At 42.8% G+C, this 18337-nt stretch overlaps 1 protein-coding gene across 3 annotated transcripts in view; it reads left to right on the top strand.

Moving 5' to 3' along the window:
- The window catches only part of LOC120051191 (enhancer of polycomb homolog 1-like), an 86316-nt gene extending 70193 nt beyond the window's left edge, over positions 1–16123 (top strand). For all 3 annotated transcript variants that reach the window (XM_038997919.1, XM_038997920.1, XM_038997918.1), the window contains 4 exons: positions 13152–13306; positions 13535–13676; positions 13883–14303; positions 14537–16123. In XM_038997919.1, coding sequence (XP_038853847.1) covers positions 13152–13306; positions 13535–13676; positions 13883–14303; positions 14537–14609 — 791 coding nt within the window. In that variant the 3' untranslated portion in view covers positions 14610–16123. The remainder of the gene's footprint in view (positions 1–13151; positions 13307–13534; positions 13677–13882; positions 14304–14536) is intronic.
- The last annotated feature ends 2214 nt before the right edge of the window (positions 16124–18337 follow it).

The raw sequence follows: 18337 nt of genomic DNA on the forward strand, positions 1-18337 counted from the left end.
CATAAATTCTACACTCTTTAAAAAGTCTGGCTTGTGATGATGACATGCAAGAGATTTCATTCATTCATCAAATCAAATTTATTTATATAGCCCTTCTTACATCAGCTGATATCTCAAAGTGCTGTACAGAAACCCAGCCTAAAACCCCAAACAGCAAGCAATGCAGGTGTAGAAGCACGGTGGCTAGGAAAAACTCCCTAGAAAGGCCAAAACCTAGGAAGAAACCTAGAGAGGAGCCAGGCTATGAGGGGTGGCCAGTCCTCTTCTGGCTGTGCCGGGTGGAGATTATAACAGAACATGGCCAAGATGTTCAACTGTTCATAAATGACCAGCATGGTCAAATAATAATAATCACAGTAGTTATCGAGGGTGCAGCAAGTCAGCACCTCAGGAGTAAATGTCAGTTGGCTTTTTTAGCACGTCCGGTGAACAGGTCAGGGTTCCATAGCCACAGGCAGAACAGTTGAAACTGGAGCAGCAGCAAGGCCAGGTGGATTGGGGACAGCAAGGAGTCATCATGCCAGGTAGTCCTGACGCATGGTCCTAGGGCTCAGGTCCTCCGAGAGAGAGGAGAGAATTAGAGAGAGCATACTTAAATTCACACAGGACACCGGATAAGACAGGAGAAGTCCTCCAGATATAACAAACTGACCCTAGCCCCCCGACACATTAACTACTGCAGCATAAATACTGGAGGCTGAGACAGGAGGGGTCATGAGACACTGTGGCCCCATCCGATGATACCCCCGGACAGGGCCAAACAGGAAGGATATAACCCCGCCCACTTTGCCAAAGCACAGCCCCCACACCACTAGAGGGAAATCTTCAACCACCAACTTACCATCCTTCATTCATTGCTATGATCATTGATCTCCTGAAGAATCAAATTGCATTTGTCACATGTGCCAAATATAACAGGTGAACCTTACCATGAAATGCTTACTTACAAGCCCTTAACCAACAATGCAATTAAAGAAATAAAGGGGGGAAATTAAAATAACACTGCTATATACAGGGGGTACCAGTACCGAGTCAATGTGCAGGGGTACAGGTTAGTCGAGGTAATTTGGAAAGTGACTATGCATAGATAGTAAACAGCGAGTAGCAGCAGTGTAAAAACAAGGGTGGGGGGGGGGGGTCAATGTAATTAGTCCGGGTGGCCATTTGATTAGTTTAGTTGAGCAGTCTTATGGCTTGGTGGTAGAAGCTGTTAAGGAGCCTTTTGGTCCCGGACTTGGTGCTCTGGTACCGCTTGCCATGCGGTAGCTGAGAGAAAAGTCTCTGACTTGGGTGACTAGAGTCCCTGGCAATTTTTTGGGCCTTCCTCTGACTCCAATGATCTACTGGGCCGTACGCACTACCCTCTGTAGCGTATTACGGTCGGATGCCGACCAGTTTCCATAGCAGGTGGTGGTGCAACCGGTCAGGATGCTCTCGACGGTGCAGCTGTAGAACTTATTAAGGATCTGGTGACCCATGCCATATCTTTTCAGTCTCCTGAGGGACAATGAAGGGGTCAGTAGCCATGAAGTGCTTTAAAAGGCTGGTCATGGCTCACATCAACACCATCATGCCAGAAACCCTGGACCCACTCCAATTCGCATACAGTCTGAAAAGATCCACAGATGACGCAATATCTATTGCACTCCACACTGCCCTTTCCCACCTAGACAAAAGGAACATACATGTGAGAATAATATCAATATCTTGCCTGCTTACTTACAATTTCTTACTCTTTGCCTGCATTAAAGTCCCCGGCCACTAGGGGAGCGCCGCTTCTTGATGAGCATTTTCTTTTTTGCTTTTGGCCTGATACAGCTCTTTGAGTGCATTCTTAGTGACATCGGTTTGTAGTGGTAAATAGACGGCTACGAATTATATAGATGAGAACTCTCTTGTTAGATAGTGTGGTCTACAGCTTATCACGAGGTATTCTACCTCATTAGAGAAATACCTTGAGACTTCTTTAATATTAGACATTGCGCACCACAGTTATTGACAAATAGACACACACCCCCGCCCCTCGTCTTACCAGACATTGCTGCTCTATCCTGCCAATGCACGGAGAAGCCAGCCAGCTCTATATGATCCATGTCATCGTTCAGCCAAGTCTTTGTGAAACATAAGATATTTGTTTTTAATCTCCCGTTGGTAGGATCATTTTAGTCATAGATTGTCCCGTTTTCCAATTATTGCACTTTGGCCAATAATAAAGAGGGTTTTGGTGGTTGACTCACTAGCTGAAAAATTCTCACAAGGCACCCAGCACTCTGCCTCTTGTATTTCTTTCTTCAAACGAATGACAGGGATTTGGGCCTCATCTCCGGAAAGCAGTATATCCTTAGCATCGGACTCATTAAAGAAAAAATCTTCATCCAGTTCGAGGTGTGTAATATCTGTTCTGATGTCCAGAAGCTCTTTTCGGTCATAAGAGACGGTAGCAGCAACATTATGTACAAAATGAGTTAAAAACAGTTGGTTAGGAGCTTGTAAAACGACAGCCATCCCCTCGGGCCATTATAATCTATCCCTTTTCCTTTCTGTGACCCCAAATGTTTGGATATAAATCAAATCAAATTTTATTGGTCACATACACATGGTTAGCAGATGTTAATGCGAGTGTAGGGAAATGCTTGTGCTTCTAGTTCTGACCATGCAGTAATATCTAACAAGTAATATTAACAATTTCGCGAAGCGAGGCGGCCATCTCTGTCGGCGCCGTATCAAATACTGATAGTTACAAGTTTTTTAGCTAGCCAATGAGGTAACATGAACAAAGTGTAAACAAATGGTTAATGACGCACAAGTAGTTTTAGAACCCCCCCACGACTTGGTTTGTTAAGGTAAAATGCGATCCACTATAGGAAGATATAAATTATGCACGGGTAATATCTTTTGACCTGGTTGGGCTTAGAAGCATGCTGTTTTCACTGTGGTAATGGTGCATGACGCTAACGAATCTGCACTTATTACCACGATTATCTGGGCAGATTTTTAATTGTTGCCCAGTGCTCCCAAAATACAACTCGTGGTTGCACAGCAAAATATTCCGTTGCACAATTGGTCACACTTTAGAGCACTGATTACAGCTGGTTACTGTTCTTGTTGTTGGAGTGGACATGTTTGCAGAGCTCACAACCTATGCTACACAAGTTTTGGTGTATTTCATTCCTTTTACGAGTTTTCTCAATTCATTCATTGTCTTTTGTTTGGAGTGCTCCTGTCAATGTTGAGTAAGGATACACACCTAGGGCCTCCCGAGTGGCGCACTGGTCTAAGGCACTGCATCGCTCTGCTGGCTGTGCCACTGGAGATTCTGGGTTCCAGTTCAGTCTCTATCGCAGCCGGCCGTGACCAGGAGACCCATGGGGCGGCGCACAATTGGCCCAGTGTCGTCCGGGTTAGGGGAGGGGTTTGGCCGGCAGGGATGTCCTTGTCCCATCACGCACTAGCGGCGACAACTGTGGCGGGCCGGGTGCAGTGCATGCTGACACGGTTGCCAGGTGTACCGTGTTTCCTCGGACACATTGGTGCGCCTGGCTTCCGGGTTAAGTGGTCATTGTGTCAAGAAGCAGTGCAGTGCGGCTTGGTTGGGTTGTGTTACATACAGCTCTTGACCTTCGCCTTTCACGAGTCCGGGAGTTGCAGCGATTGAGACAAGACTAACTACCAATTGGGGAGAAAAAGGGGTAATAAATAAAAAATAAAGGATACGCACCAGCTTATGCATAGAAGCAGTGTTTTGGATATTGTCTAGGCCAAGCTTTCCAACCCTGTTCCTTGAGAGCTACCTGTGTGATCATGTTCTCCACAGCCGATGTGAGTAACACCTTTTAAACAGGTCAACATTCAGGGCCAGACGGATTACCAAGACGTGTACTCTGAGAATGCACTAACCAACTGGCAAGTATCTTCACTGACATTTTCAACCTCTCCCTGTCCGAGTCTGTAATATCAACATGTTTCAAGCAGACCACCATAGTCCCGGAGCCCAAGAACACTAACGTAACCTGCCTAAATGACTTCCGACCCGTAGCACTCATGTCTGTAGCCATGAAATGCTTTGAAAGGCTGGTCATGGCTCACATCAACACCATTATCCCAGAAACCCTAGACCCACTCCAATTTGCATACCACCCTAACAGATCCACAGATGATTCCATCTCTATTGCACTCCACACTGCCCTTTCCCACCTGGACAAAAGGAACACCTATGTGAGAATGCTATACATTGACTACAGCTCAGCATTCAACACCATAGTCCCCTCAAAGCTCACCAATAAGCTCAGGACCCGGGGACTAAACACCTCCCTCTGCAACTGAAGCCTGGACTTCCTGATGGGCCGCCACCAGGTGGTAAGGGTAGGCAACGACACATTCGCCATGCTGATCCTCAACAGGGGGGCCCCTCGGGTGTGTGCTCAGTCCCCTCTACTCCCTGTTCACTCAGGCACAACTCCAACACATTCATTAAGTTTGCTGATGACACAACAGTGGTAGGGAGGAGGTCAAAGATCTGACTGTTTGGTGCAAGGACAACAACCTCTCCCTCAACGTGATCAAGACAAAGGAGATGATTGTGGACTACAGGAAACCGAGCACGCCCCCATTCTCATCATCAGGGCTGTAGTGGAGCAGGTTGAGAGCTTCAAGTTCCTTGGTGTCCACATCACCAACAAACTATCATGGTCCAAACATACCAAGACAGTCGTGAAGAGGGCACTACAAAACCTATTCCCCCTCAGGAGACTGAAAAGATTTGGCATGGGTCCTCAGATCCTCAAAATGTTTTACAGCTGCACCATCGAGAGCATCCTGACTGGTTGCATCACTGCCTGGTATGGCAACTGCTCGGCCTCCGACAGCAAGGCACTACAGATGGTAGTGCGTACAGCCCAGTACATCACTGGGGCCAAGCTTCCTGCCATCCAGGACCTCTATATCAGGCGGTGTCAGAGGAAGGCCCTAAAAATTGTCAGACTTCACCCCCCCCCCCCCCCCCCCTTTACGCTGCTGCTACTCTATCTATGCATAGTCACTTTAATAACTCTACATTTTACCTCAATTACCAATTACCTCTGTACCAGTACCCCCTGTATATAGCCCCGCTATTGTTATTTACTGTTGCTCTTTAATTATCTCTTGCTTTTTTGGTTGTATTTTCCTAAAACTGCGTTGATGGTTAAGGGCTTGTAAAGTAAGCATTTCACTAAGGTCTACCTGTTGTATTCGAACACGTGACAAATACATTTTTATTTGATTTTATTTTACCCCACATGTACATAGAGTAGCTTGACAAATCAAAAAAGTAGCCAGCCAGACGTCACCTGGGCGGGGTCCGAGGGGGGCTTGCCAAAATAACTCTATTTTGGTGGCGTCTGGTACATTCTAATGCCTTGATTCACTATAAAATACACAACTAAATGAAGACTTTATCGAGTGTACCTCCTAGATTACATCACTTAAATGTTTTAGTACTGAAAATGTATGATTTCAATGTGTTAAGTTTTGGATATTGTCTAGACCAAGGCTTTCCTTGAGAGCTACCGTCCTGTAGGTTTTTGTTCCAACCCCAATCTTGGGCACCTAATAATAATTTAAAATGCTGAATCAGGTTAGTTACAACAAGGGTTGGAGTCAACATACAGGAGGGTAGCTCTCCAGGAACATGGTTGGAGAGCTCTGATCTAGGCCTATATGATCAGGGCAATTTCCTTAGTAAGAGAACATTAAACCTTAACTTCTAGTTCCTCCCAAACCCGGATCCGGGAGCACCCCCATCAGTAAAAAAGCTGACTAGCATAGCCTAGCATAGCGTCACAAGTAAATACTAGCATCTAAATATCATTAAATCACAAGTCCAAGACACCAGATGAAAGATACACATCTTGTGAATCCAGCCATCATTTCTGATTTTTAAAATGTTTTACAGGGAAGACACAATATGTAAATCTATTAGCTAACCACGTTAGCAAAAGACACCACTTCTTTACTTTACCATTTTTTTACTGCATCAGTAGCTATCACAAATTCGACCAAATAAAGATATAAATAGCCACTAACCAAGAAACAACTTCATCAGATGACAGTCTGATAACATATTTATTGTATAGCATATGTTTTGTTAGAAAAATGTGCATATTTCAGGTATAAATCATGGTTTACCATTGCAGCCACCATCACAACTCTCACCAAAGCGACTAGAATAACTACAGAGAGCAACGTGTATTACCTAATTACTCATCATAAAACATTTCTTAAAAATACACCGCGTACAGCAAATGAAACACACAGATCTTGTGAATCCAGACAATATTTCATATTTTCTAAGTGTTTTACAGCGAAAACACAATATAGCGTTATATTAGCTTACCACAATAGCAAACATCACAACAGCATTGATTCAAGCCAAACATAGCGATAACGTATAAACCACAAATATATACATTTTTTCACTAACCTTCTCAGAATTCTTCAGATGACAGTCCTATAACATCATATTACACAATGCATATAGAGTTTGTTCGAAAATGTGCATATTTAGCGGCACAAATCGTGGTTATACAATGTGATTTGTTGTCAAAACTTCAAGCAATCTGTCTGGCGCCATCTTGGAGAGGCACCTAATCTAATCGAAAACTATTCATAAACTTGACAAAAAAATACAGATTGGACAGCAAATGAAAAATAAATTAGTTCTTAATGCAATCGCTGTGTTAGATTTTTTTAAATTAACGTTACTGCGCAATACAGCGTGCGCTAAAGCGAGACCGCACCATAATTCATGGCGGAATTATTATTTGACATTTGTCAACATAAGTACGAATTAACAGCATAAAGACTGCTTACTATTTGCTGAGCTTCCATCAGAATCTTGGGCAAGGTGTCCTTTCTCCAGAACAATCGTCTTTTGGTTGAAAGATGTCCTGTCGAAATAGCCGCTAACGTTAGCCACCCACTGGAGAGGTGTCCAATTCGTGAAAGCGCATGACAAAGAAATCCAGGAAAATCGCTATAAACTGCTATAAGTCGGTTTAAATTAACTACCTTATGATGTCTTTAACACCTATAACGAATAAAAACATGACCGGAGATACAGAACTGCTAAAACGAAAGCTTTGCAGGAGGCCATAGTGATGTCCCTGATGCGCCAGGCGCACCGTTGAAAAGGACTGTACTTCCGTTCCACGGTCTTATATAGGGCCCCAGATTGCGCAATCGACTCCATTCAAATTCTCCCCGCTTACTGACATCTAGAGGAAGACGTATGCAGTGCATGTAGCCCGATGGCTTACTTGGGGACTTATAAACTGACTTCAGAACAGGGACCTCGATTTCTGAAATCTCACTCCCTGACAGGAAATGTGCTGCAGAATGAGTTCTGTTTCACTCAGAGAAATAATTCAAACGGTTTTAGAAACTAGAGAGTGTTTTCTATCCAATAGTAATAATAATATGCATATTGTACGAGCAAGAATTGAGTACGAGGCAGTTTAATTTGGGAACTCATTTTTACAAAGTCGAAATGGCGCCCCCATAGGCTCAAGAGGTTAAACATTTAACAATTTTTTTTTGTTGATTAGTCTTAATTACCGTTTTCACTCTCAATCTCACTTTTTTTTTAATAGAAAACAATTGGATGTAAGTCCACAACAGTGCTTAAAACATCAGGCAACTTGAGGTCTTGGGAAAATCGGAGAAATTAAGATTTGTTGGTGTAGTTACCAGAAATTCAAGTGAGTACCGTGCAAGAGGTTGTTTAGCTGTTTTTTTTGTTGTTGTAGCGCACATGGGATGGTAGCATTTGAAAAACAAATACCCACTGGATTGATGAAAATCTTGATATTGTTCTGCCAGTTAAGCTTAGCCTACTTTGTATTTAACATTTAATTGAGAAGGTTTTTGGGAAAGCCTTTGCATCTACCAGAATACCGCTAGCAACTACAGAGTGGTAGATGCGTGCACCGGACTTAGCTGTTCTGTCCCGCCAATGCACGGAAACCCCAGCAAACTGTTTATTATCCATGTTGTCGTTCAGCCACGACTCAGTTAATGTCCCGTTGGTTGGATAGTCTCGAACGGCGCTCATCCAGTTGAAGGTCAATCATTTCGTTTTAATGTCTGGATTCCGTGAGGGCTCCAATTGTCATATTTGGACCCAAATGATACTCGACTCTACCTATTGTTCCTGCGGTGGTAATTCACCATACTAATCAAATATTTACATATTATCTGCACATAATTGGCAAACAGCATAGGCCTACCGGTAGCCATTGGAAATTAGGGGGCCAAATGAACGGCTCTCACGATGCAACCCAGTAGGCTACACTGACTGATGACTCACTCACTTTAGCGTCGCTGTCTGGCCAGCCCCGACATCTTAGAAAGAAAACCAAGGAAATCCTTTGGTTTACTTGTCCCTATGCGATACCATGGACATATAACCACATTGTATGATTTATTATTGTCTGTACGACACATTTTATAAACTAGTAAACATTTGCTTTTCAGTTGTCAACCAACGTACAGTAAATGGTCTACTATGCGCGAAGACTCCGCGTTGCTGGCTATGTGAAACACGCAAACGAAAATAAATGAATGTCAGTAAATGATAATTAGCCTAAGTCGTGGATTTCGTCTCATCGTTACCACTTACATGGGATGTACAAATTAACGAGCATCATGCCCTCTCCAGTGTAATGAAATTTGACTGCAACCAGAGAACTGCATATACGGAGATGCTCATGTCACCACCCTAACAATGAGGGGGGGGGGGGGGGGGGGTCGTCGTCCCAAAGGCGGGAAGGCAGGCGACAATCTTAACTTCTACTTCATCACAATCCCGGATCCGGGAGCACCCCCATCAGTAAAAAAGTTGACTAGCATAGCCTAGCATAGCGTCACAAGTAAATACTAGCATCTAAATATCATTAAATCACAAGTCCAAGACACCAGATGAAAGATACACATCTTGTGAATCCAGCCATCATTTCTGATTTTTAAAATGTTTTACAGGGAAGACTCTATGTATTTCTATTAGCTAACCACGATAGCAAATGACACAACTTTTTTTTTCACCATTTTTTTCCTGCATAGGTAGCTATCACAATTTCGACCAAATAAAGATATAAATAGTCACTAACCAAGAAACAACTTCATCAGATGACAGTCTGATAACATATTTATTGTATAGCATATGTTTTGTTAGAAAAATGTGCATATTCCAGGTATAAATCATAGTTTTACATTGCAGCCACCATCACAACTCTCACCAAAGCAACTAGAATAACTACAGAGAGCAACGTGAATTACCTAAATACTCATCATAAAACATTTATGAAAAATACACAGTGTACAGCAAATGAAAGACAAAGATCTTGTGAATCCAGCCAATATTTCAGATTTTTTAAGTGTTTTACAGCGAAAACACAATATAGCATTATATTAGCTTACTACAATAGCCAACCACACAACAGCATTGATTCAAGCCAACAATAGCGATAACGAATAAACCAGCAAAATATATTAATTTTTTCACTAACCTTCTCAAACTTCTTCAGATGACAGTCCTATAACATCATATTACACAATACATATAGAGTTTGTTCGAAAATGTGCATATTTAGCGGCACAAATCGTGGTTATACAATGAGAATAGTAACCAAGCTGCCAACAATGTCGGGAGAAATCTTGGGAGAGGCACCTAATCTAATCAATAACTAATCATAAACTTGACTAAAAAATACAGGTTGGACAGCAAATGAAAGATACATTAGTTCTTAATGCAACCGCTGTGTTAGATTTTTTTAAATTAACGTTACTACGACATACAGCGTGCGTTAAAGCGAGACCGCACCGAAATTAATGGCGGAATAGGAGTTTTACATTTTTCAACAGAACAACGAATTAACATCATAAATAGTTCTTACTTTTTGATGAGCTCCCATCAGAATCTTGGGCAAGTTGTCCTTTGTCCAGAGGAATCGTTGCTCGGTTGTAGATTGTCGCCTTCAACTTTGGAATTAGCAGTAAACATTAGCCATGTGGCGAAGACGTGTCCAACTCACTATAACGCAGCACTAAGAAATATCCGAAAATCGCAATATACTGATATAAACTGATATAACTCGGTTTAAAATAACAACATTATGATGTCTTTAACACCTATATCGAATAAAATCAGAGCCGGATATATCTAAGGCCTATAACGGGAGCTTTCCAGAACGCAATCCTGAGGTCTGTCTTGCGTCATGGCGAATGTTGAAAAGAGTGCACCCCACGTTCCCAGACCCTTTATATGGCCTCAGATCTGCCTAGCAACTCCATTCCAATTCTCACTATTTGCTGACATCTAGGGTAAGGCGTATGCAGTGCATCTCGACATGCAAATTAATAAACTGACCCCAGAACAGCCTGCCTGATTTCAGATTTCTCACTTCCTCACAGGAAGTTTGCTCCAACTTGAGTTCTGTTTTACTCACAGATACAATTCAAACGGTTTTAGAAACTAGAGTGTTTTCTATCCAATAGTAATAATAATATGCATATTGAACATGAACAAACCTCTATGCGTAGCCATTGTGATTTATAGTTTTTATCAGGATATTTTCTTCAATGTTTTTATTTGTTGGCTTTATATGCATGCTATTTTTACGTAGTTGGCAATTAAATGTTATTACAATTTTTTATTGTGAAAATGTGCATATGAAAATAAAAACTGACTCACAGAGTGGTATAAATGGTAATATAAGTTGTAAATTGGCACTGGTTTGCTGACCCCCTGAAGGGTGCAACTTCAGATCTGCAAAGGGGATGGGGGGTCGCAAAGTTTATCATTTTTTCTGGGGATCTTGATCTCTGGCTCCCTCAAGTCGTTTGTCTTAATTATTTCATCAGAAATAATAGTTTTTTTTACCCTAGCACTACACAGCTCATTCAAATAATCAACTAATCATCAAGCTTTGGGGAAACACTGACATATGGTGTCTATATATGAAAAATGCATGCTTAAAAATTTCTACCAATCGTTTGGTCGAAAGGACAGTCTACTCTTGGTCAACAAAGATTTTTTAAAGTTGGGGGCAGCCCTAATTCATACAATGCTTCCTTATTAGAATACATTCTTGAGAATACATTAATTCCTGTTCTCCAACCCCGATGTTGTAGAAATGGTGTTGTAGAAATAGATTCAGAAGAGGTGCTGTGGTGTCAGGGTCATAGAGTAGAGGGGGAGTCTGCTGCATACTGCAGTGTCTCAAGCTAGGATATTGGCTTGATTGGAGCTTAACCTTGATAGTCATGTTAGCGTCTTAAGGTCAGAATATACCTCACAGGAATGTATGTTTTAGAATGCTGTTTGATGTCAGAAAGCTAAAATGTGTGTTTTCTTTTCATACCCCCTGGTGTTGTGCTAGGCCAGGCATGAAACTGCATTACAATTTTGGGGAGGCATATTTTGCCATGCACATGCTCCTGTGAACGTTGCTGTGTTGATGTTCACCTTGTCGGCTTTTGATGTCACTAGGCGTATTTGTGTTCGAGTAGGGTATGTCCTGGCAATTCAGTGGCTTTGACACCTGTTTTGCTTAGATCAAAGGATAACCAGGTTATTCTCCTGATAAAGCAATCTTCAGGCTCAATTGTTCTGAAAGATGTATTTGTATGGACTCAGTCAAGTCAAAGCTTTGACATAGTGTAGATAGTGACCTGATTCGAGGTTTACATGCCCCATCTCAAACCCCACCTGGAATCTGGAAAGATGTACTCCCAAAGCAGAGCGGCTGGTTAAGTGTAGAATGTGTATTGAGAATGTATTTTAGATAATGGAGTGGCTACGGATACAGAGTTTCTGTATCCCAATTTTCCCGGGCTAAAAATAGATATTTCTGAGCATGTGAATTTTAAAAATAAATACATTCGTAGCCGAGTGCCCACTCCGCTGCCTACGTAGCAGCTGTGTGGAGTGCTCCGCTGCCACTCCCCCCTCATTGATCACCTTCGTTCATGGGTTAGCCTACCAACTTCATGTTTTACACAAAACTGTTAGAACTATTGCATTCCTTGCCTCAGTAAGTATAAGCACCATTTCATGTTTGTTCTTCAGGAGGGGAGTAGGCTAAATGCCGCTATTTACATGTTTTACACAAAATACATTATTGACATGTTTGTACAAACAGGCAGTCTAGCGATTTCATGTTCTTCTTAGCTGATGAGTTACATGCTGCTATTTACTCTCGCCAGAATATCAGCATATGCCAGCAGCATACCACCCTGCATACCACTGCTGGCTTGCTTCTGAAGCTAAGCAGGGTTGGCCCTGGTCAGTCCCTGGATGGGAGACCAGATGCTGCTGGAAGTGGTGTTGGAGGGCCAGTAGGAGGCACTCTTTCCTCTGGTCTAAACAAAGATCCCAATGCCCCAGGGCAGTGATTGGGGACACTGCTCTGTGTAAGGTGCCGTCTTTCGGATGGGACGTTAAACGGGTGTCCTGACTCTCTGAGGTCATTAAAGATCCCATGGCACTTATCGTAAGAGTAGGGGTGTTAACCCCGGTGTCCTGGCTAAATTCCCAATCTGGCCCTCAACCATCACGGTCACCTAATAATCCCCAGTTTACAATTGGCTCATTCATCCCCCTCCTCTCCCCTGTAACTATTCCCCAGGTCGTTGCTGCAAATGAGAATGTGTTCTCAGTCAACTTACCTGGTAAAATAATGGATAAATAAAAATATATGGCGACGCAAAACAAACTCATTGTCACACACTGTTTACCGGTCCGTATACACGCTCAGCTGCCTAGAACGTTCGGCTGCCCAGAGGTGGAAATCAACAAGACACACACAGACCTGCTCTCACTTGGAGCCAAAGCCAGACCACTGGTACTTCTCACCAGCTTGGTGAAGATATTGAATGTTGATCTAGATGACAAGCTACGGGTGTACAAGGTCAGTCAGCCTTGAAGGAGGCGATAAGACTAAGCGTTTTGTATATATGGGAGCGGCATATAGCCTACCGTGTGCACTGTGCAGGTATTTCTTTGCTTTATCTATGACTGGTGGAGAAATATAGGATCTGCATATTACCTCAACTCTTCATTCTCCTGTATGTATAACCCTTGTGTGTTATAACACTGTTATCCTGTATCTGTGTAGCGTTCACAGCAGAGCAGTACCAGCAGCACCAGGAGCAGCTGGCCCTGATGCAGAAACAGCAGCTGGAGCAGATTCAACAGCAGCAACAGACACAGCCCAACACGGACACATCCTCTATTACTACAGCATCCACAGCAACACCACCCCACACACAGGTCAGACACCACTCCTTTACACACGCCACACACAAACCTCCAAAATAGCCCTATCGATGTGTATTTCACCCAGCATTTCCCTTACCATTGTAAAGGCAAGGCAGGCCCTCCTCTAGCCCCCTGATAAAATATATTAGGGGAAACACTGATATCATTCCTTTGGCACTTTTTTTTTCTTCAATGGTATGTAGAATGTCTGACTTGGTCTCTGTCCTCCCTCCCCTCCAGTGTATAATCTCTAAAACGTTAGACTCGGCCAGTGCCCAGTTTGCTGCCTCTGCCCTGGTGACCACGGACCAGCTGATGGCCTTCAAGACCAAGGAGGATGGGGTTCTGGGAAGTGGAGTCAACGGGGTCCTCCCAGGCTCAGGTGAGCAGCACCGCTAATCTGTAGTTCACTTCATAGCAGATGAAATAAATGAGACTGGGGAGTTAAATGTTAGTAATTTTAGCAGACGCTCTTATCCAGAGTGATTTAGTCGGCCACATACCAGTCATTGCAAGTCAAGTGTTCAATTGAGGAAGTGTTCAATGTATCTCTTGTAAATGTATTTTGTCTTTCCCCATCTCTCTCAGGAGTGTACAAGAGCTTACACCTGGCCAGCACCACCCACCACCCTAACAGCAACCAGACTCTCACCCCTCCTCCATCAACCCCCACCTTCCTCCAGCCCTCGTCCAACCACTCCTCTACCTCTCCGTCCCCCGTCACGGCCTCTTCTCTCACATTCCCTCCCAATGCCCATCACACTCACCTGGGTAACAATGCTGCAAACACCTCCCCCACCACCACTCAGGTCCTGATTGCGAATAACCTCCGTCTGAGCGTTCCCCCCTCCTCCTCCTCCCCTGCCCTCCCCATCCTGGGCGGCACCACCACACGCCACATACCCAGGGCCCTGGGAGCCGTGCCCTCTGCCTTAAAGATGGCTGCCAACACCAACTGTCAGATGCCCAACAAGGTCACCGGGGCTTCTACCATGGACATAGGATCCAGGTGAGATGAGTTGACATTCTCTGACTGATGTACTATGTATGTCTCTCATGGTACCCTATTATCTGTAGTGCACTACATTTCACCACAGCCCTTTGGGAAATGGTCAAAAGTAGTGCACTTTATATTGAATCTGGTGTCATATCTTGATTGCCTAATGTCATGCCTAAGCCATGTGTCTAGTGGGAGCTGTGTATTCCAACAAAAGTTTGACACTGTTTGTATTCCTCCTCCAGAGATAATCACAATCAAGACAAGCCAGCTCTAAACAGTATAACTGACAACACAGTGGCCATGGAGGTGACGTAGCAGAGTGGTGGTGGTGCAGCTAGCTGCCATGACAGGCAGCCCCAACACTACCCAACCCTCTGCTGCACAACCAGTCCTTTGCTTAGAGTCTGCTGCTACCCTCTGAGTTCACTCTTTAGGTGCTGTGCACCGTAGCATTGGGAATGCAAATAGGGCGGCAGGCGGGACTCCACACACACAACGGACTACATACGTAGTACGGACAGACACGTTTCCACGGCAACTGTGGGAATGTATTGTTGCAATTCTCATCTCTCATGCTTTTTTAATGTTTGTTTTGTTTTTGTATTCGTTACTGTTAATGAGTAAAAATTGACATCTTGTAAATTATGAATATGGCAAAATAGTATCTGTACTATAACTACATATTTGTAATACCCCCTTGTATATACGTTACTTGAATACAGAAACTTATTCATTTGTGATGTTTTGCACTTGGGAATGAAAAGAAAAAAGCGATACACTTATGTGAGTTGTATAGATGAAAGTTTCAAATTAAGACGTTTCATCACTTGCATGTTGCAGAGCCTGCTGTTATCTATTTATTGTGCTGTGTTTACAGTTTTTTTTCTTTTGTTTATTTGTACACTGTACCTTCATTGGTTCCTGTGCTGTAGTAAATGTTAGGTAGCTACGGACTCCTGGGTATTTTGTATATTGTGAACACAAAGCAGGTTTTCCCCCTTTTGGGTCCCTGTACTTCTTTGGATCATATGGAATTCAATAGTGACATAAAGATAGACTCTTTGGGGATGAGGGGAGCCAGAGGAGAAGGTCGGCTTTGGTTCACTTTACTTCGTGTGGTTATATCTCTTCCCGGTATCTTCCATTTACATTGTTATCCCGATACAAGTAACAAAACTAGGGATGACGTCTCTTCCTGCTGCTTCTGATTCAAAGCACTATTTTTTGTTTGTTTTCTAATGATTTGATTGATATTTAATGCTGCTTTTGTATAATTTGTCCCTAGTTTACATGCAATGGGATCTCTCCCCCCTCCCACACAATTCATTTATTTTGTAAACAGAATTGTTATTTTTGTATTTTTCTTGTGGTAAAAAATGATTAAGCTTCTTCGTATTGAAAGACTTCATTATGTTGTTAATTGTTCATGCATAGGTTATAAGGGCGGTGAATGACAGTTAAAATTGCTGTACATGTATCATCATTCCAATTTCTGACAAGAAAAATCTTGAAGGGGGTTAGCTAATTGAGAAAGGCTGCGTTTCTCTTTTCTCCCCAGAAGGATGCAAGGCCAAAAACCACAAGTATCGGGTGCCTTCCCTTGGGGAACTATGTGTTCTCTTCTGTGAAGAGTAAGGCACAAAGACAGTGCTACTAGTAGTACTTGTCTGTGTCGTCACAATCTGAATACCCAGTCCAATGGCAGGATTTATCCTTGAAGTTTTCTTGTCCCACCTGGAGGCTGAAAAAATATATTTTTTTGTGTGAAAAAAAGTGACCGAACTCTCACGATAAAATCAGACAATAAAGCCCAGGGCATTATATGTGGATTATGTGGCTCGCTGTCTTTTGTTGGTTGAATGTCATGGTCGTGTGTGGGTGTGTAAGCTTAAAATCTACATCTGAATAAAAAATGTCATTTTGAAACTACTCATGTCATACAGGGTTGTGTGTGTGTGTATATTTGACTAATGGTATTGTTTGGAGGTGCCATACTTGCTCACAGGTGTATGAAATCGAACACACCCATGCCATCTCCATAGACAAACATTGGCAGTAGAATGGCCTTACTGAAGTGGCACCGTCATAGGATGCCACTTTTCCGACAAGTCAGTTTGTCAAATTTCTGCCCTGCTAGAGCTGCCCCTGTCGACTGTAAGTGCTGTTGTTGTGAAGTAGAAACGTCTAGGAGCAACAACGGCTCAGCCACAAGGTGGTTGGCCCCACAAGCTCACAGAATGGGACCGCCGAGTGCTCTAGCGCGTAAAAATCATCTGTCCTCTGCAATACTCACTACCAAGTTCCAAACTCCCCTGGAAGCAACTTCAGCACAATAACTGTCGCGAGCTGGGTTTCCATGGCCGGGCAGCCACACAGAAGCCTAAGAACACGATGCGCGATGCCAAGCATCGGCGGGAGCGGTGTAAAGTTCGCCGCCATTGGACTCTGGAGCAGTGGAAAAGCGTTCTCTGGAGTGATTAATCAGCTTCACCAAAGGACGAATCTGGGTTTGGCGAATGCCAGGAGAACACTACCTGCCTGAATGCGTAGTGCCAACTAAAGTTTGGTGGATGAGGAATACTTGTCTGGGGGTGTTGTTCATGGTTTGGGCTAGGCCCCTTAGTTCCAGTGAAGGGAAATTGTAATGCTACAGCATACAATGACATTCTAGACAATTCTGTGCTTCCAACTTTGTGGCAACAGTTTGGGGAAAGCCCTTTCCTGTTTCAGCATGACAATGCCCCTGTGCACAACGCATACAGAAATGGGTTGTGTCGATCTGTGTGGAAGAACTTGACTGGCCTGCTCAGAGCCCTGACCCCAACCCCATCGAACACCTTTGGCCTAATCACCCAACATCAGTGCCCGACCTCACTAATGCTCTGGTGGCTGAATGGAAGCAAGTCCCCGTAGCAATGTTCCAACATCTAGTAGAAAGCCTTCACAGAAGAGTGGAGGCTGTTATAGCAGCAAAGGGGGGACAAACTCCATATTAATGCCCATGATTTTGGAATGAGATGTTAGACGAGCAGGTGTCCACATACTTTTGGTCATATAGTGTACATGCTTTGTTTGTAAATTATGTATTTTGGAGTGTGCCCCTGGCTATCTGTTAAAAAAAAAAAAAAATGACAATTGTGCCATCTAGTTTGCTTAATATAAAGAATTTGAAATTATTTATACTTTTACTTTTGATACTTAAGTATATTTTAGCAATTATATTTATTTTTGATACTTAAGTATATTTAAAACCAAATACTTTAGAACTTTTACTTAAGTAGTATTTTACTGGGTGACTTTTACTTGAGTAATTTTCTATAAAGGCATCTTTACTTTTAGTATGACAATTGGGTACTTTTTCCACCAATGGGTGTGATCCACATGGTGACCAAATTCAAATTCCATTTGCGGCAAGATTGCTTTTAAGGAGAAAACCCTCCACCGCTGGGCCTCAATTATGTCTTCACTTTTATGTCTTTGTTAACATGTCATTTGTGACTACATTTCCCAATTGAGTCTTGTGTACCATTCATAAATGGCCTTTTTTGTACATTTTATAAAATTACAAACTCAGGGCTTCAAATGGTGTATCATACACTGCAGTTGCGGGAAACTTACAAAAGTTCTGTTTATTTGAGTAGGGCAAAACTTGTTATTCCACACTTGCTCTTTAGCTCATTTTGTAGTACGCCCATTAAGCGTTGTTCACACCCTCTTAAGCCTTAGCCCCACCCATCTCTAAGTATTCACATGAGGCCATGAGCTAAACAGAATGGTTAATAAGGTAGTGTGGTGAAAGTAGTAGCCGACAAGGTTTAAGGTTGGCTAGCTAGCCTTTAACTAGCAATACAAATGGATTTCTGACAAAATGAGATACGATTTATAACATTAGCTGGATTGGATACCAAGCAATTTAACATTAGCTAGCTAGCTAGGTTTAATGTTGGTTAGCTAACCAGTCAGTTAGAGTTAGCTAACTAGCTAACAGTAGGCAGTAACTAGCAATGCAAACAACTTTCTAACAAAATGAGATATGAATAATA

Source organism: Salvelinus namaycush, chromosome 7 (assembly GCF_016432855.1).
Source record: "Salvelinus namaycush isolate Seneca chromosome 7, SaNama_1.0, whole genome shotgun sequence".
Lineage (NCBI taxonomy): Eukaryota > Metazoa > Chordata > Actinopteri > Salmoniformes > Salmonidae > Salvelinus > Salvelinus namaycush.